Source organism: Melospiza georgiana, chromosome 18 (genome assembly GCF_028018845.1).
Source record: "Melospiza georgiana isolate bMelGeo1 chromosome 18, bMelGeo1.pri, whole genome shotgun sequence".
NCBI classification, from domain to species: Eukaryota; Metazoa; Chordata; class Aves; order Passeriformes; family Passerellidae; genus Melospiza; species Melospiza georgiana.
In genome coordinates, this window is record NC_080447.1 from 10,705,407 (window position 1) to 10,724,370 (window position 18,964).

The 18,964-nt window shown below is 50.3% G+C and overlaps 2 protein-coding genes across 3 annotated transcripts; both read left to right on the forward strand.

Annotated features, from left to right (window-relative positions):
• Window positions 1-1,001: 1,001 nt before the first annotated feature.
• UNC119B (unc-119 lipid binding chaperone B) lies at window positions 1,002-6,160 on the forward strand. The gene is made up of 5 exons (XM_058036814.1): window positions 1,002-1,218; window positions 1,681-1,794; window positions 2,309-2,420; window positions 2,625-2,797; window positions 3,652-6,160. Exons 1-5 carry the CDS (start codon window positions 1,002-1,004, stop codon window positions 3,762-3,764), a joined length of 729 nt encoding a protein of 242 aa, XP_057892797.1. The 3' UTR covers window positions 3,765-6,160.
• A 1,707-nt stretch (window positions 6,161-7,867) lies between these two features.
• ACADS (acyl-CoA dehydrogenase short chain) lies at window positions 7,868-15,203 on the forward strand. Of its 2 annotated transcripts, none has more exons than XM_058037136.1 (10): window positions 7,868-7,931; window positions 8,218-8,378; window positions 9,852-10,001; window positions 10,148-10,259; window positions 10,620-10,771; window positions 11,040-11,210; window positions 12,383-12,520; window positions 12,755-12,850; window positions 13,168-13,224; window positions 13,875-15,203. In XM_058037136.1, the coding sequence occupies exons 1-10, from the start codon at window positions 7,871-7,873 to the stop codon at window positions 14,025-14,027; spliced, it is 1,251 nt and encodes a 416-aa protein (XP_057893119.1). In that variant the 5' UTR covers window positions 7,868-7,870; the 3' UTR covers window positions 14,028-15,203. The 2 variants fall into 2 exon arrangements, with proteins under 2 accessions (XP_057893119.1, XP_057893120.1); XM_058037137.1 differs by lacking the exon at window positions 7,868-7,931 and adding an exon at window positions 9,453-9,481 and having other exon boundaries at window positions 8,320-8,378.
• The last annotated feature ends 3,761 nt before the right edge of the window (window positions 15,204-18,964 follow it).

Below are 18,964 nucleotides of genomic sequence, written 5' to 3' on the forward strand. Positions count from 1 at the left end.
GGAGGTGCTTTCCTGGAAGGCCTGGGTCTGACCTTCCTTAGGGATAGAGGCACCAAGCCCATGCAGCAAGGAGGATTTAGGGGCACTGGTGCAGGCGTTTTTTTTTTTTTGAAATAGCATTTGGCTGGCAGTAGCAGGAGTGTGCTCCTCACAAGCCACAGCAAGCGTCACAAATCACTGCTCAAAATCTGTTTCCAGTCATCATAAGCATGTTCAGTGTTGGCTGAAGTCCGAAAAGAGGATGCAGATGTTTGTTGTTCTTGCCCCAGTTCCCCAGAGGGCTGCAGGTGACTCTTGGCAACTCTTGCGAGCCTGCTGCGGGCCGGTGGGCTGCCCCTGCTTGGGAAGAAGCACATTCTTTCCTCTTCGTATTGATACTTTGAATCCCTCCAAGTGCGACCTCCGCGGTTTTTCCCACCGGGCTGGGGAGGCTCGTCCGATGTCTGCCACTGCCACCCGGGGCACACGGTGCTGTCGCCGTCCCGCTCCCCAGGGACAGCAGCTGGGCTGTCCCCGGTGCTGTGCCCTCCATGGCATCCTCCTGCTGACGCTGCCCCTTCCCGAGAAGTGCTCGTCACTGTCCCCTGCGCAGAGCGGGGCTCTCGGGGGACACCTGCCCTGTGTCACCGGCTGCGCTGCGGGCTCAGACCGCGCCTTCGGAGCCGGGAGCCAGCGCGGGGTGACGGCCGGGCGGTGCGGCGGGAGCGGGACGCGGGCTGGCAGCCGGCCGGGGGCAGCGGGAGTGGGACCGGGTTCGTTTGTTCCTTGTGCTGTTTTCCCTCAGGTAACTCGGCTTTCCCAGCCGTCCTGTCGCGCTGCGGCCCCGGGCGGAGCGGCTGCCGCGCCAGCGGTGCCCGTGCCAGGCTCTCGGGTCACCCATCCGGGCGCGACCGCGGCGGGCTCTGCTGAGCTTCGGGCGCGGCGTTGCCTGGCAACGGCCCCCGCCCCGCCCCGCGCTCCCATAGCTACCGAGGCGGGCGGCGGCCATCTTGGCAGCGGCCATGAGCGGCTCCAGGGCGCGGGCGGCGGCGGCGGCACCGGGGCCGGACAAGAAGCTGCCGCCGGGGCCGCCGGGGTCCGGGGGGCCGCTCAGCCGCCTGCGGGGCCGCCGCGGATCGGCCGATGCGCCGCCACGGCAGCCCTGGACCGAGTCCGAGTTGCTGGCGCTGGAGACCGTCCGGCCGGAGCACGTCCTGGGGCTGTGCCGGGTGACGGAGAGTGAGTGCGGGCCGGTCCCGGGGCGGCGGGGGCTCTGCGGGTCGGGGCCGGGCCGGGCCTTTGGCGCGGGGAGCGGCGGGGCCCGGCCGGGCGCTGCCGGCGGGGGACGCGGCAGCTCGGGGTGCGCCCGCCGGCAGCTCCCGTACAACTTCCACAAAGTTTGGGGGCTTTTGTGTTGTTTGTGGGTTTTGATTTGTTTGAGGCTTTTTGGTTTTTTGTTTTTCCTCTGGGCTGCTGATCTCTGCTTTTCTGTCCCGATCGCATCCCATTCTTGGTTTGCTACCTGGCACTTACCCTGCCTTTGTTTCTCACATCCTTAATTTTGTCCGGCTTTCATGAAGCTTCTGCAAAACAACGAGCAGTACATCTCTTATCGGGCCGGGGCTAACAAAAAGGGAAATTCATTTGGTAAGTGGTCACACGTGTTTTGTAATATTACTATATTTTTTCTCTCTCTTCTAGATTATTTATGCAAACCTGAGGACAACATTTACAACATTGACTTCACTAGGTTTAAGATCCGGGACCTTGAAACTGGAACAGTCCTTTTTGAAATTGCCAAGCCGTCTGCTTCAGGTACAGCATGCAAACGTTGCAGGGAGGATAGAGAGACTGAGAGCTGAGAGGTTGCAATGCACAACCCCTGCAGACCGAGCAGAAGGGTCCTTTGGTATATGTCCTGATGACTAAAATCCTCTCCTTTAAGCACAGGACTGAGTTTATCTATGCTGAGAAACTTGTGATTAAAATGTGATTATTGTTGGGTGGGAGAGAACTATCGACTGGCAATTTTCCTTTTTTGGGCTGGTTATAATGGAGATTAGTTCATGTTCATTGGCAGTTGTGATGGGGGATATCCTGTGAGATTGAGGGGAGGGGTGACTCCAGTTCTGGAGCCACCTCGGCTGGGCCAACTGTCATGGCAAATCTTTTCTCTTTTGCTTCATGCCAGTATAAGCCTCAGACCAATCATTAAATGTGTTTACATTCAGTACCTAAGCAGTAGGCAGCTTGTCCTGATACACCCACTAGGCAGTGTCACCTCAGGTGTGCGCTCTGAGCAGAGTAACTCCAGGCTGGTGTTTTGCAGAGCACGCTGAGGAGGATGAGGATGACAGCAGCGAGCTGGATGCAAGTGCAGGGCGCTTTGTTCGGTACCAGTTCACCCCAGCGTTTCTCCGTCTGCGGACTGTTGGTGCAACGTGAGTATGAGCTCATGGAGAGAAGGGAGAATTGGATGTTTACAAAGTGTTACTTGACAGTTCATAACAAAACGGGGTTGAAGACTTGAGATAGCCTATCTTAGACTTCAAATATCAAACTCTCTGTAAAGAACTCTTGTGTAGCCTCATGCCCAAGGCTCTGTTCTTCCTAACAGGTGTTTTTTTCCTGATTCTTCCATGCAGAGTGGAATTCACAGTGGGAGAAAAGCCAGTGTCAAACTTCCGAATGATTGAGAGGCATTACTTCCGAGATCGCTTACTGAAGAACTTTGATTTTGATTTTGGCTTCTGCATTCCCAGTAGCAGGAACACATGTGAACACATTTATGAATTCCCTCAGCTCTCAGAAGACCTTAGTAAGTACCTCCTTTGCAACACTGAGTGGTGTTTTGTTTGTGTGTGCATTCTCTCCCTCTACTTGTGAAAGAAGTTGTGACTGGGACTGAGGGGACAGGAACAAACAGATACAGGTTCCCAGTTTAGCAATGTGTAATCTTCTCTGAATTAGAGATTTGTGTGCAAAGTCTCTTCCTTTGAAAATGAAAGCCTAAGACAACCTGTGCTAAGTCACAGGCTGCAAGAACTGATCAGTCACAGGGCTGACATGCCTGATGCCTTGTAGTGTAGCCCAGAAGAAAACAAAACACCAGAGAAAGGGTTCTTTTTATAGCCACCCATCTGTTTTTGGCACTTGTTTGTTAGGGCTAGAGCCTCCTGCTATGGAGCAAAACTGGTTCTTCCCTGAGGTCTGTTTTTAAGCCTGCTAAGATCTCTGCAAATACACAGGGTATGTTTGACCTCAGGGGGTGGATGGAGCCAGAGGCACAGGGGTCCTTCTGGGGCTGCCTGGCCGTGGGGAAGGTTTGGAGTTTTCATCCCACCTGTGTACATGTGGGGAGTGCCACAAATGAGCTCCTTCTGCTTACAGATGTGATGGTTGCTGGGCTCCATTCATGGCTCTGGCAGTTTCTAAGCTTATTTGAGTGAGGTTTCTTCATTCCCCCTCTGTTTGCATTTGACAGCTCTTGTCCTGTGAATGGGAAGAAGGGGAAGGGCAAGCAGCAGCCTTTGAAGTAAGCTCAGAAGAGCAGCTTGCTTCTCTTCCTTGGGTAGGGCAGAGCATCACTCAGTAAATGCAGTGGAGTGGCAGAGTCCTTTTTATCCTGACTGAGGCTGCTGGAGGTAATGGAGCTCCCTCTCTCTTTCACAGTCCGTCTGATGGTGGAGAACCCGTACGAGACGCGCTCGGACAGCTTCTACTTTGTGGACAACAAGTTGATAATGCACAACAAGGCCGACTATGCTTACAATGGAGGACAATAATCATTCTGGCTGCTGGATGCTGTGATGCCCTTAACCATTCCAGACGTGCAGGAGTGGACTGGAGTTGCTGTCTCGTGCAACAAGGCTTCTTGCCAAACTTTTTCTCTGTGCATGAGGCTGAGAACATGAAGCAAAGATGACAGCTCCTGAAAGGAAATCTCCCTGCAACACCTCTCTGAGACTCAGCATTTCCTGCCTCTCCTTCTCTGTTCCTGGCTATCTTCTGATAACCTTGGTTAGGTCAGTGATCAGAGGGACTCTTAGACAATTCTTGCTCTTAGTCTTTCTAGTTAGTTTGCACCTTTAGTGCATCTGATGTTTCACCTCTTGGGTGAATATCCTTTTTCAACAGGTCAGATTGTTTGTGTTAAGCTATTTCTTAGCAGGAAGATCTTAACCCCTTCCAGTAGCCAACGATGCTTGAAGAGCAGATCTTTTGTTCAGTTGGATAGCTCATCTCTTCAGTGGCAGTGGTTTTGTTTGTGGCATTGCTGACATGGTTTTTTAGGGTGCATCCCAATATTCTCCAGTGGGAAAGAGACTAATTTAGCTTCTAAGCAGTGCAGGAATATTCCATCTGCCTCTGAGGGCCTGAGCTGCCCCTAAGAACGTTTAAGCTCTGTTTTGCCAGAGATTTCACTAGAGATATGAGATAGGGGAAAAAGGAGATTGTCCCTCTGGTAGCATTTCTGTTTGAGTTTTTGTGAGCAAACTGTTGAATTTCGGAGCTCAGGGGTCAACCTTAGAGCTGAAGTTAATCTCACTATATTTACCATTTCTCCTTCTTCCCTTTGTAGGAATTTTTGGCCCTTGGTACAGAATGTATTGCTTTTTAGGTGGACAGCACATTGTCAGCCTGGCTGGAGTGAAGGTGTCACTCTAGCAGGGCTTAGAGGAAAAAGGGAGAATGTGGAAAATCCCTTGAAAAATGGCTAGGAAGCAGAGCTTCCTAGGCTTCAGTCTGTAATTGTAAACCTGACTGGTCTGTCAGAGTTGCTGTGAGCAGCACCAGCTCATTTCCTGTGTTGCAGTGGAGATATTAGTAGCTAAAAGCTTCCCAGGTCAGATCACTCAGTGTTATGGAGTGGGATCCTTGGAAAGTGAGAGTGTACATGATTCTCTTTTTCATTGTTCCCATCATTGTTCTGCCTGCTCAGCTGCTTATTTATGGTTTAGGAAGTCATGTTGCCAGGTTGATACCACAGCTGGGTTTGGGCTCTGGCAATGGGAGATAGCATCATGCAGTGGGAAGAGGAGGACCTGTGTCTTGCCAATAGCTGTGCTGGGACAAGCTCCCAACTGTGCAAAATCTCAGCAATCACAACCTTTTTTGCCAGTTTTGCTGGCTCTCAAGACTGGTACTTTTCCTGTCCCCACGCTGGGCTGCTCAGTTGTGTCTCTTGTTGGGGGAGTTAGGTTGTGTCTAGACTGGAGACCTTTCCTAATACTACTTCCATTTGTTCTTGAGACAGTTAAAACCTAACTCTTCAATGGTTACCTGTTGTGTTAAGAGGGATTTAGGGTAGTTTGTGCTTCAGCAGGGTTGAGTGGGGTGGACATCAGAGCCTAGAGCCTGTTAATGCAATAGGAAACCACTGCCTTTACTCCAGATTTAGTGAAAGTAACTTTGGCATGGAACATCAGCTGGCATCAGAGTAAGCAGTGAGTGTGTGAGGTAGCAGCCATGAATGAATCTCTAGCTCTTAGGAAGATACTTAATTATGATTAACCACAACAAATGACCTGTTCTGGGTGGAGCATTAATCATAAGCAACCACAACAAATGTCTTGGGAATGTGGAGGGGCAGGGTCTGCCTGATGGAAAGATGAACTATTCTGCCACCATCGATCCCCTCCAGCATCTCCACAGGCACTAATGCAATCTTGTTTAGGATCTTCAGGATTAGTTAAAGCTCCTGTTGAGTTGGATCTCGAGATGTCTCTTACAGTGAGCACCTTCCACAGCCCTCATGCAATCTTGTTTAGGATCTTCAGGATTAGTTAAAGCTCCTGTTGAGTTGGATCTCGAGATGTCTCTTACAGTGAGCACCTTCCACAGCCCTCATGCTGTGCCTCTGAGGTGGGAGCTTTGCTCTAAGTTACTCACCACAAAGCAGAACTGCCTGGAAGCGTGCTTTTCATCTTGAAGTGTTCAGAAATAGTGTCTGAAGAGCCTACTCGTTATTCCCTGGCAAATTTTAGCATATTGAACTGAATTTTGTATGTAGTATAAATCCAGGTGCCTTTAAACTTTTATCACACTTTCTACATGAAGCAACCTCTCGCTTTTCTTAGGAGTGTGACGATTCCCATCTGTTTCTCTTGTCACTGGAAAGGTTCCTCAAAGGCGATGGGCTGGTCAGCAGGGCGGGAGCGCGCACGGGGCGCTGGGGACGCGCACGGGACGCGCACGCCATCTGCTGGCGGCGGGAGCGCGCTGCCGGGGCTGTCCCGGTAGGAAAAGGGAATCGCTGTCCTTGGCCAGCAGCAGAGAGGAGGAGACAGCACCGAAGCGGTTGCTTTCGCACTGGTGAATGCGTTGGCTATTCAGCAATAAAAGGGAGAAGTGGAGGAAAACCAGGAGACCCTGCGGTTTTTAGCTGAGTGTGTTTGCTTTGTCAAATCAAGAAGGTCTTTGCCCTAAAAGAATGCTGCAGGAAAAAGAAAGTCCCTACAAGAGGGCAACCCAGCACTGAAAAAGTTGATTGTAATCTAGAAAGTCAGGGATTTCCAAACTCCTGTTCCCACTTTAGTAGCTTTCCTAGGATTCCTTTTCTCTTAGGTACTTTCTATAAAGCCTCTTTTCCTTGTGGCAGGGATGATTTCTTTGGTAAACACGGTTTAGCAGACCAGCTTCCTTCTGGAGTGTGTGCTCTGGTGTTTTAATGATGGGTCAAAAGCTACTCATGCCAGTTAGCTTGGAAGAAATTCCACTGGGATCACATCCTTGTCAGGTGAATGGTTAGTTGTGTCCTGGTGCTGCAGGCAAAGGAGATGCTTTCAGTGTTAGTTGGAGTTTGAGCAAGAAAAAAGGTATCAAAGACTACTTCTCTCAGATTTTGTGCTGAGTTGGAAAAAGAAAAACGTTGGGACCATAGTGAGTTTGCTCAAAACTTCAAAAAGAAAGGGACCAAACCCACAGATGCATATTATGTTTTTTTCCAGTATTTGTCCTCTTTTTCACATTTTTGAGGCAAGGGCTTTAGATCCATGCCAGCAAACTTCCTGGAGAGCTATTTTCATGCCTTGAGTGTGGAATACATACTGCACCTTGTGAAGGAAGGTCATCTCTTGTTGTATGGACTGGGTACTTCTGTCCTTGTCCTCTGTTTTTGGTAGGAAATGTCTTGTGTGTGTACTTGAGGATTTTCAATGTTTCTTGTTGCAGAGGAGCAGCAGCCTCTTCTCTGGTGCTTGGGGATGCTTATTCCATTATCTGAGGGTTCAGGAAGAATAAAACAAGTGTTTATTAGTCAGAAATGAAGGAGGAAAGCGGTTGTGAAGCACTAAGGTCCAAATGTAGCAACTCTACTTCTCAGCTCTGTGTTTCATCACATCATCTTCAGCTGTTTCCCAGTCTTCTGCCCTGCTGTCCTGTGACATGGAGCTACTTCGTGCTACCCCCGAGCCTGGCTCGCTGTGGGCTGTGACCCTCGGACACAAGCACTGCCATCTCCTGTCCTTGCCGAGGGCAAGGCTGAGTGATGGCAGCCTGCTGGAGTCAGCACCTCTTCCTCTTCAGCAGCAGCAGGACAATGAACACCAGCAAACGCCCTCTCCTCCTGCCTGGATCCCAGTGCTGTTACAGGACCCCTATTTATCTCTCACTGTGTGGCCTTGGGGCTGCTGGCGCATGGACTCCTCTGTGCTGTCCCCTTCGGACCCTGCGCCGCGGGGCTGTCCTGGTGCCGCTGTGTTTGTACACGCGTGGTTTTGTCACCAGCAGTCGGAATAAAGGACCTTCCTTCCCTTCCCTTTCCTTCCCTTCCCTTCTCTTCCCTTCCCTCGCTTCCTCCCTTCTCCCCCGCTGCCCGGCGGGGCGGGGCGGGGCCGCCCGCCAGGGGGCGGCGCGTGCGCGCCGGGCCCGCGCTCCCTCAGGCGGCGCCATGGCGATGGCGGCGGCGGCGATGGCGGCGGTCGTGTCCCGCTGCGGCGGAGCGCCCGGGGGTGAGGCCGGCGGAGCGGCTTCCCTCGGCTGCGGCCGCTCGGGGGGGCTGCGGGGCACCGGGAGGGGCGGGAAGGGCCGCGGCCCGCGGGGGAGGTGGCGTCCCGGTGCCCTTCAGGGCCTGCCTGAGGCGAGTCCCCTCAGGCGCGGGAGTGGCGCCGCCCTTCAGCCGGGCCGCAGCTGAGGCCGCGGGGCTCGGGGGATCCTCAGGGCCCCTCACGGGCCGGCGCCCGGCCCCGGGCCGGTGTGAAGGGCAACGGCGGCGCTGAGTGCCCTCCCCTCTTCCAGCGCTGGCCCTGCGGTGCCGCCGGCTGCACACCGTGTACCAGAGCGCGGAGCTGCCCGAGACGCACCAGATGCTGCGGCAGACGGTCCGGGACTTCGCAGAGAAGGAGCTGATGCCGCTGGCAGCGCAGCTGGACAAGGAGCACCGCTTCCCGGCCGAGCAGGTGGGTGCAGGGTTGGGAAGGCACAGCCACAGACCCCTTTCCTGGTGCCCTGGGGCAGCACCCTTGGGGCTGAGGCAGCATGTACGTCCAGCTCCCGCTTAGCAGAAAATTGAAGTTTAGACCAGTTCGTTGCTCTGAATGTGGACGTTGTAATTCCCACAGAGTATTTTGAGCTCTTCACTTTTATTTATGTTTCTTTGTGTCTGACTTTAGTACCACTGAGTTTTTAGTTCTCTTAGCAGTTTATCTGTGGGCTGTAATAAAAAATTATAAAACTAATTTATAAAATTAACATGTACTTTTGCAGACCGCACATAATGGTTTATGGTGAGGAATCAGATAGCATGGATGCATTTCAGATGGTGGAAAAAAGCGATCAGGAGGTACATGCTGCTTATCCTCTGGGGCAGTAAATAAATCAAAATTTCAGCCAAACTAGTGATTTTTCATGTGGAAAGAGACACCAGTGTGCATGTTAAGCAATGAAATACAAAGCTCCAGCAAAATAGATCCTGTTAGCCAAGAGACTAACATTAGCCAAGAGACTCCAGGCAAACACTGTCAGAGGCATGAGAGTTTTGTCACATTCCTTTTTCTATTAAGGTATAAGGATGGTAGCCAGGAAAGTCACGCTTACCCTAAGGAAGAAAATAACTTTACTCCTTACTGTTCTCATCTAAAAAATTTACATTTGATTCTGAATCTTTTGGCTTGAATGTGTAGGGGAAAATTCAAGATACAAACAAGTGTTTAATAAGATGAAGCAACATACATAGAACCAGTGGCTGTCTTGTTCATCTTCTGTATTTAATGTGGAGGATTGGTGTTTTGGGTGCCCACATAGGAGGGAAATTATGTATCTAAAGATTCTCCCTGGTTCCTCTAAAAACAAGCAGAGGCTTATGGTTGCAAAGCAAGGGGTCTAGCTGGGGAACTTGGGGTGGATTGATTGCAATGTAACTAACAAAAAAATTCTCTGGGAAACAAGTTTTGGCTTTGTTAGGAATGAAAAAAATCACCTTGCACCACTGTTTTCTGCAGTCATTCATTCTGTAAAATTCTTCCTTTGTGCAGTCCTAGGCTGAAGCTCAGCAGACTCAAAGGTAAAGTTCTGATGATTTTTATCAGCTGGATTTCCCATTTCTGCTGACAGGAGACATGCAAGGGTAGAGCTTTGGTGGGAGGCTGAGGAAATGCTGGTGGAGTTCTGTCTCCATATTTCACCTTTAGAAGGCTCCCCCCTTCCCAGTACTGAAGAAAGCTCTTTAAACAAGCAAGAGTCTAAACAGCAGTGACTGTGTACAGCTCCTGCTGCAGTCACTGGGATCTGGGGACACTTACCCATTTCACCAGGAGTTGTGTGCATCTTTTCCTCTGGTGTAGCCCTCCCATGCCGTGTGTGCTCTCCGTGTGTCTGTGTTTGCTGGCACACTGGTGCTGCAGAGGATGGGAGCTGTGCATTCCTGTGTGCAGGTGAAGAAGATGGGAGCCTTGGGGCTGCTGGCCATGGACGTGCCAGAGAAGTACAAAGGAGCAGGGCTCGACTACCTGGCCTATTCCATTGCTGTGGAGGAGATCAGCAGGGGCTGCGCCTCCAGCGGCGTCATCGTCAGCGTCAACAACGTGAGTGTGAGCCTGGCACAGCTCAGGGGTGTCTGGGAGAAGGGGATCTGTTCCTGTGCTGGGCTCTCTGCTCTGTGGAGAGCACATTAGAGAGCTGCTCCATTGGTTGTACCTTCAAGAGGCACTAACAGCACCAAAATTTAAAGTCCCTGTATTTAGGGCCAATCCTCAAGTTTGGCTCTGAAGAGCAGAAGCACCAGTGGATTGCTCCCTTCACCAGTGGAGAGAAAATTGGATGTTTTGCCCTCAGTGAACCAGGTGATGTGACTGTTACCATCTCTGTTGCAAAGAACGTGGTGTAGCTTCTTTCCTTTGTCAGGTCTAGGATGGGCTTTAGGTCTTTGAAGCTGGTACAGTTTGTGGAAGGGTTGTTTATAGCAGTTCTGTGTGAGTGGAGTCTCAGTACCCAAAGCATGAACTGCCATCCTCTGGTCCCTGCTGAAAATATTCTGTGTGCACACCTTGCACACGTGGGCCTTTCCCCGTTCTGTGGGAGGGACAGTGGTGACACTGCCACAGTTCAAGAGGTGCTGTGAGCTGATGGGGTGCAGGTGGGGGTGGCTTTGCCCCCCCTGTGTCACTGATCACCTGAGGTTTGTTTGCTGCTCCTTCCCTCAGGAAACGGCAGCGATGCGGGTGCAGCCTCCACCGTGGCACGCCTGGATGGGGACGAGTGGGTTCTGAATGGCACCAAGGCCTGGATCACCAATGCCTGGGACGCCTCAGCCACCGTGGTGTTTGCTACTACAGATAAATCCCTGAAGCACAAGGTGAGATAGTTTGTATCAGCCAGGAAAAGGGGGTGGGAGTGAAGGAGTTGTGGAGAAGCACTTTGCCACGGCTGGGACTCTGTTTTTAGAGCCGTGCAGGCATTGACCAGAGGAGGGGCTGATGTGCTGGTTTTGTTGTGTCTCTCCTCTCTCTCCTCCTGGTTACCTGGACATTTGGCTTTTATGTAAAATGGCGGGAGCCTGTTGACAGCCAAGGAAGTGGGAAGGTAAGAAGACACCATTGCTAAGAGTTTGGGTCTCGTTGCAGGGCATTAGTGCATTCCTGGTTCCCATGCCAACAGCTGGGCTGTCACTGGGCAAGAAAGAAGACAAACTGGGAATCCGAGCCTCTTCCACTGCTAACCTGATATTTGAGGACTGCCGGATACCCAAGGGAAACCTCCTGGGGCAGCCAGGAATGGGCTTCAAAATTGCCATGGTAAGAGAGGGATGGGGTGCAGCTCTGGGGTGTGCAGCTGTAGCTCCCAAGCTTGCTGTTCTGTAAACCATTTCCAGCGGCAGTCACTTCAGGGAGGACTGCTTGCATAAGGTGTTGACCCTTCTTGCCAACATGGGAGGAATCATTCCCAGAGCTTGATGAATGTTTAATTTACACAGGTCTTTGATAGCACTTTTATTGGCAGTTCTCAGCTGGAGCAATACTGATACCATTGAGGTGCTGTGTCAATAGGGGCAGTATATTTTAATTTTTCTTCTTTCCCAGTCCTCTGTCCCTCCAGTTGTACCCATAGATAAAGGGAAAGCACGGCATTTCCCCATGTGAGTAGTGTGGCAGAGGAAAATTGTCCTGGAGGCTCGTGACAACTTCTGTAGAGTGTCTAAAGGTGAATGACAGCTGAGTTATGGTATGCATGTGACTTCTGAGGAGGAGCAAGGCAGCTGGGAACAGATTTGTTTCCTGCACTGTCCTTTAAGAGTGGTCATTGCTCTCTCTGGAGGGGCACAACACCCTTTGTTGGCCTGACATTTTGGGTCGAGCTGCCTGGAGCAGAGCCCATTCCATTATGTCCAGAACTAAATGTGGTTGGTGACTGACAGGTTCTTTTAAAGACCTTCAGCCTGGGGTTGAGAAGATAAAGCCTTTTCTCCCTGTGCAGCAATTTCTTCCTGTGCACAGAGGGGCAGAGTAGGTGTTTGAGCTAAGTCATTTAATTGACTGGGTTCACTAACGAGTTTGAAAAATTCTTTCCCATATGTGTCCAAATGATGAGGATAAAAAAGGAAAACTGACCAGACTTCCAAAGTAAAATCAGCTGCAGAGTGTGTTGGGTCTGCCTGAGAAGTTCTTTCCAGCCCCTTCCAGAGCAGATCCCTGTTGTGCTGCTTCCCTTATTTTTCTCCCTCTGTTTTTCTCCCAGCTAATAAGCAATCCCTCCCTTTCCTCGTCTGTTGTTGAACTCCTGCCTTCTCTCTGCAGTGGCAGTGCTTGTTACAGCTCTCTATTCCTGCATAACTGGGAATTGTGAATCAAGGAGGTCTCTGACCAGGGGATTTTAAGGCTACAGCAGCTTTTCAGCAACATCAGAAATGTGTCTGTACTATTCTTGCTCAAGCATAACTTGACTTACATGTATTTTGTGTCTTTTTCAGCAAACTCTGGATGGAGGAAGGATTGGTATTGCCTCACAGGCACTTGGAATAGCACAGGCAGCTCTGGATTGTGCTGTGGATTATGCTGAGAAGAGAATGGCCTTTGGGTCACCCATCACAAAGCTTCAGGCAGTGCAGGTACGGGCAGGGCACAGGGGCTGGTGGAAAGTCCGTGTGGGTGGGGTATCAGGCACACAGTGCACTTTGTACTGTCTGGGGTAAACAGGCTCATAATTCTGTTTTCAAATGCTGTTAAAACTAATTGTTGGGACAGAGGCTCCTTTTCCTTAGATGGCCCCAAGGGTGGAAGAGTTCAGCTGTCCCCTTGTGCAGGCAGGGGCCCTGGAGCCAAGGCACTGTTTGTTGTTGCAGTTCAAGCTGGCAGACATGGCTGTGGCCTTGGAGGGTGCGCGCCTGCTGACCTGGAGAGCTGCTATGCTCAAGGACAATGGGAAGCCCTTCACTAAGGTATCTCCAGCCCTGCTTTGTCCAGCAGCCACAGCACAGGCTCAAAGGCAGGAGCCCCACTCCATGGAGCACTGCTGTGCTCAGCAGTGCTGGGGTGCGACCCCCAGCAGGTCCTGGGCCTGCTGCCCACCCTGGGGCAGCCCCCTGAGCTCAGCACTGGCCGTAGCCAAGGGGAGAGGGGTGGCTGCTCTCAGCTGGCACCATCATCAGGCCTGTCTCTCTGCACAGCTGCTCTGTGAGGGTTCAAGCTCCTTGTGCAGGTGAGGAGTTCCTTTTTGTGACAGCTGCACTCTCAGTGATGTTTTCCTTCTCCAAAGGAAGCGGCAATGGCCAAACTGGCTGCATCAGAAGCTGCAACAGCCATCGCTCATCAGGTAACTGTCAATTGGTAATTCTGACATATGTCATGTGGGAAGGGACTTTGGATGTCTCACATGTGCTTTGGGAAGGTGGGATGGAATTTACTGATTTATATTTGAAACACACCAGCCAAAGCAAGCAACCAATCCTATGGCTGAAGCTGTTTAGCACAACCATCTTCACAGGTTGTGGGGACGTAGGAGGATGGCAGGGGTTCATTCTGGCCTGTGGCAGCTGTATTATTAAAGTGGCCTGTGCCTGCTGCTGTCCAGGGCAGTGGCAGTTTTAAGGAGCAGTAATGTGGGGGAGAGCATAGGACCACAAGTCATCACCACTGCACCTGGATGAGATCCTCTGTTCCTTGGTTTAGTGTCCCCTGTCTTTGTTAAAAGCATCTTAGTGATCCTTATTCTAACAGATACCTCTGACATTGCTCTGAAGCAATGAACTGCCCATCTGGAATATCCATATTTTCTTAACCCAGGTCAATCCTGTGTATTTCTACAATCACAGATGAGCTGCAGTCATCCTCATGTGTCCCACCCTCCCCATTATGCCTGCAGTGGGCTCAGCTCCTCTCAAAATGGCTGTTTGTGTGCATGTGCACTCTGTAGAAAAGATTTCTTAACCCCACTTTGTTCCTAAGCTGCTGCCTTTGTTCCAGGCCATCCAGATCCTGGGAGGGATGGGCTATGTGACAGAGATGCCGGCGGAGCGGCACTACCGCGACGCTCGCATCACCGAGATCTACGAGGGGACCAGTGAGATCCAGAGACTGGTGATTGCAGGCCAGCTGCTCAAGGCCTACCGAGGCTGAGGAAGCTGCCTGGAGCAGCACACTGCCCCCAGTGCATCCTGATGGTGCACAGTGATGGAGTTTGACCCTCTTGAATGAGGCTATTGATGGAGGTTTTCCTCACCAATGAGTAACTGACCCTCTAGTTAAAATGTGCTGATTCTTCTTTGGACAAAGTATGGCACGCTGAGGCTGGACTGAGGTTTGTAAGTGATGGCTGTGAGTGTAGGAGGGAGGAGGCAGCCTGTGCTCATAGGGCAGCCTGGGGCTTTTGCTAAATGGGACTGTTGGAATGGCTTGGTAGTGGCAAAATGACAGCACTTGCCAGCCACTGCCAGTTTTGCTGAATTTGTCACTACATGGCCCTGGATAACCAGTGCCAGAGTCAGAGGTGCTGAGGGCTGTGACCCCTGTGCTCTGCTTCAGGCTGCTGGTGCCTCTGCAGACCAGACTGCAGTGGAGTTCAGGTGTGGGATGCAGCTGTGGGTGAGCTCCTAATGGGACAGCCCAGGCTGAGGCAATCCCTGCAGCAGGGCCCCTCTCACTTCCAGCAGGAGAGGAGCCAGACAGGAGGACATGCAGGGACAACCCACACACAGAGGAATCTGAGCAGAGACTGTAGCTGCTGTCTGCATAGATTTGACAACACAAAGAATTCCTCGATCTGGGCCAGCAGGGCCCAGCACCTGCTCACTCAGCTGCTCTGGGATGTAGGGATAGAAGCAAAGGACAGCAAAGCTGCAGTGCCTAGGACTACTTTGTAAAAAATTCAAAATAAACAAAAAACTCCCTCTGTTCCCAAATCTGCTTCTGCAATATCAGCAGGAAAGGAAGTGCCTGACAGGGCAGTAACAGCTTTTAATCTTGACATGTTTTGGGCAATGAGGAAATGAAGAAATGACACACAAAGCTCACCAGGAAGCTTTAGCAGTAGCACATCCTCAATCAGTGATCATTAAGACATTAACTTTAGGAGCATCAACAGCCAAAGGAAAAGCTCTAAACTCAGGAGAAGAGGGAGAGGATTAAGCCTAGAGCCTGCATGGTCCAGTCTGCCTCCTTGTCCAAACAAGTACACTAGAGGGAAATGGTTCTTTTCCTGTGGTGCCATTTATTTAGACTTGTGTGCAGAGAAGAGGAGCAGGATTCTGTTACACGAGAGAGCAGAGAAGACGAATAAAACCTGATTTTAAAGGACCACCACTCCCTCACCTTTTTTTTTAAATGCAGGTGTGAATTAATTTAGAATAATTTCTTCCAGTCCCAAGATGCAGGAGCAGAAACCAGTAGGGCCAGCATGCAGCAGTGAGACCAGTTCTCAGTGATGTCACTCATCCCTGGGCAGGGCGCTGGAGGGCAACAGCGTGTTGGGGCAAGGGCCTCAAGTGCTCAGCTTCTCCTTGTTCTGCTGTGCATAAGGATTGACAGAACTTGCCAGGTAGTGCATTCAACAGGAGCATTCCTACTGGAAAATCATTCCAATCATCTTGAATGTGCTGTAAATTATGGAGGGCTTCTCTGGATGAAGCTTGATTTCAGCCTGTATCACCTCTTTGATTCCTGCAGGCTCACTTCAGTGATGGTACCTGAAGATGTGGGATACTGTTTTACACTAACTTATTGCAGCCACTCAGGTAGACCAGGAGCTGCAGGGATGTGAGGACTTCAGCAGTGCAGAGTTCCTGTTACGCTGTGCTCCAGCTGAATCCCCAGTGAGCCAGCACAGTCACACTCTGCAGCCCAGGTGCTTCTCTCAGATCTGCTGTGCTGTCAGTGCTTGCTGACTGCCCCTCTTCACCCTCAGCCTCCCTCATTACCAGCTCTAATTTGCTGCAGCATGAAACCATCCCTGTTACCCACCGTGCTGTCTGTGACCCTCAGCTGACAGAGGAGAGAGAACCTTGAGGTAGCAAAAAAAAAAAAAAAAAAAAAAAAAAAAAAAAGAAAAAAAAGAAAAAGCTTTAAAACAAAAGTTTTCTGAAAGTTTTTCCCTGCTGCCACAGGTTCAGCGAGAGAGCTCAGTGCCCTGTGACCCTGCACTGCTCTGGGGGTAAAACAGCAAACAGGGTTACACACAAAGGAACTTCCAGAGCAAAGCAATAGCTCTGCTCAGAGCAGAACACTTCAGGCTTACTCCTTACTGCTGCTGGCTGAGAGAACTTTGTGTGATGAGTGTGTCTGCTCTGCTCCTCAGGGCTGTTGCAGAGGAACTGCTGAAAGAGCAAAACACAAACGAGTTTGGCAGCATTCAATCAGCAGCTCTTAGCAAGCCACCCCCAGACAAACCCAGGTGTGGGCAGGACCAGGCTCTCCTTGGAGAAAAGGGTCTGTTCACATGTGAAGCCACAACATTTAAGTGACAACTCATCCAACATTGCAAAGCTGGGGCACAGAGATGGGAAAATCAGGTTATACATAAATTAGAAACATACATAAGTCACTTCTCAAGAACAAAAGCGACAGCTGTCAAGGACTTTGTGGTTCTGCCCCACAATGCTCTAAGAGTACATGAAACTGCTTAGGAGGCATGAGGCAGGTGGAGCCTGAACGAGAATCCTTTCTTAGAAAACACAGCTACAGTAACCAGGAGTTACTTCCTGCCACACCCTAGACCTGACAGCTTTTATACCATGTAGCTCAGACTCTTCCTCATGAGCTCCCTACAGACTAAAAGGAGATGAGCTGTTCTGAAAAAAACCCAAATTTATTCTGATTTTAAATTAGATCTTTGTTTCACCTGAGAGCCCTCACTATCAACACAGACCTGGCAACAGCCACACATTCAGGTTATGTTGGAATTTGGAAAAAGATGGAAAATAGTATATTTGAACGACATCCTGAAGTAAAAAAGCAAAGTGCCTGGAAGAATAATAGAATGAAAATGTGGAATAGTGATAAAAAAAATGTGACAGTGCTGAAACTTGAATGAAAAAACTAATTCCGAATTCACATTTTGGAACTCATCATGTTTGTAAGGTGAAGTCTGACCTTGGGGAAATACCAGCATACAAACAGTACCAATTCTGAGCTGCCTGTTCTCAAAGATGCAGCAGAGAACCAGACCTGTCAGCAGATTTGTACACTACAGCTCTGGTCCATGGCCTGACAACTGTAACCACGCCCTGGTCTAGCTCTTTTTTGCCAGCATTTTACCTCTTGCAAGAAGGTTTCTATCAGTCAATTAATAAAGTAGTTCTATTTGACAACTTCCCAGAAGAAGGGGCAGGCAGTGGGGCAATCTCACTGCAAGATTTGTGTCTAGTTTATTAAGGAGTTCAACAAGGAAGGCATCAGCAACTGTACCAGACCCAAGGGGACAGGAACCCAGGTCCTGCACAGCCTCCCAAAATCCAGAGGACCCAAAGGCCCCTGTGCAGTTTGATCCTCAAGCAGTGGAGCCACATCAGCCTGGAAAGACAAGGTCCAAAGGTCCATCTGTGCAGGGAGGGCCCTCAGCTGAGCAGCCAGGTAGGATCCATTTCTAACCCCCTGAATGGTTTGAGCTGAGGGACAAGCTTTGCAGCTTTAACTTACAGCTCTGGGAAAGCACTTTTTCTTAGTACAGTTAAACTTCAGTGAACCTCTGCCAAGTACCAAAATCCTTTTGCTGTTGTCTGAAGGGGCAGCAAACCCTTCCAGTGCAGTGGGTGCTCACCTGGGTGGGGCTCAGCACAACCTGGGGGGCAGAGAGGGGTCACAGGGCCCCGAGGGCTCAGTAAGGGCTCACTCCTGGTGCAGGAGAGGGGCACAGAGTGCAGGAAGGCAAGACAGCTTAACAAGAAAGACCAGGCTTTTTTGGGAAAGCTAAATTAATTCTCATTAAGTATTTATTAGCACTTCTAGAACTTTCTCCAGAATGCTTCTCAGGCATAGCCTAAAATGCTGCTACAAAACAGAGAAAGACCTTGTATTTTAATTCCAAAGAAATAATTCCAAATTGAAATACTGCTGTGAAGCTGATGGCACCTGAGCTGTGCACAATTGTCAGGTAGGTGCAAAGGCTGGGCAGGTAAAGCTGCAGAAAAGTGGATCAGAATTTGTTATTTCACTGCTTGGAACTTCTCAGCAAAACAAAAGCCACCAAAAAAGCCTTTTTTTATTTGAATACCCACCTCAATATTTTATACACCTCATGTTTGAGGTATAGCTCAAAACTGGTGCCTTTCTACTGTCTCAAGCAATTCTGGGACAAACAGAAAAAGCAGATTCTCAATGAAGAACTAATAATTTCATTAAAAAGTGAAATAGTTACAGTTTACAGTTACCTGAGGATGAGCACTGCAGGCACATGGTAGAGGGAATGCTTTCAGCTAAGGGAAAGAAAAAACTCAGGGGGTGTGTGTGAGAGAGAGATGAAGTTCCAAGTCCCCCCTGCCACACCCACCCACATTTGCTAAATCTCAGCACCCCCATCCCCCAGCAAAGGCTGAGCTGTGCCTTACTGTTTATCCTGGGCCATTCCAGCTGTCCTGGAGGTGCATCCCAGCCAGCTCAGAGGCATCAGGCCCTGTGCCACCCGTGCCAGACCTGCCTGAGAACAGAGGAAGGGGTTCATTAATGACACAGCACACCTGTGGCTGGACAGAATTTCCTGCCATGTCCAATATGCTCTTCTTGTACCACCTGACAGTGCTGAGAGCTTCAGGTGTTTGACCAACCCCTCCCTTACCTGGAACAAAACCAGTGCCAAAGTCACCTCAGTGCTCAGAGTCAGGCTCCAACATTCCTCCTCCTCCTCCCATGCCACTGACACTGCCCAGCATCTGTCACCTAACAGAGCTGGGAGCTCTCAGGAGAGCTCCCCAAAGCCCACATGGCACAGTACTTGAAAGGAAGAAAGTTTAGTTACCTCAGGGAAACCTTTCAGTCAATAAAATAACAACTGGAACTGCTGGTTTTAAAAAAGAAATAAAATCCACATTTGAACAGGCTACAGGTAGAAAGCAGTCAACACACAA

Coding starts and splice junctions, on each gene's coding strand:
- UNC119B (XM_058036814.1), top strand. CDS start 1,002: ATGAGCGGCTCCAGGGCGCGGGCGGCGGCGGCGGCACCGGGGCCGGAC. Junction 1,219..1,680: donor GCTGTGCCGGGTGACGGAGA/GTGAGTGCGGGC, acceptor TCTCTCTTCTAG/ATTATTTATGCAAACCTGAG. Junction 2,798..3,651: donor TCAGCTCTCAGAAGACCTTA/GTAAGTACCTCC, acceptor TCTCTTTCACAG/TCCGTCTGATGGTGGAGAAC.
- ACADS (XM_058037136.1), top strand. CDS start 7,871: ATGGCGATGGCGGCGGCGGCGATGGCGGCGGTCGTGTCCCGCTGCGGC. Junction 10,260..10,619: donor TTTTGCCCTCAGTGAACCAG/GTGATGTGACTG, acceptor TCCTTCCCTCAG/GAAACGGCAGCGATGCGGGT. Junction 13,225..13,874: donor CAACAGCCATCGCTCATCAG/GTAACTGTCAAT, acceptor CCTTTGTTCCAG/GCCATCCAGATCCTGGGAGG.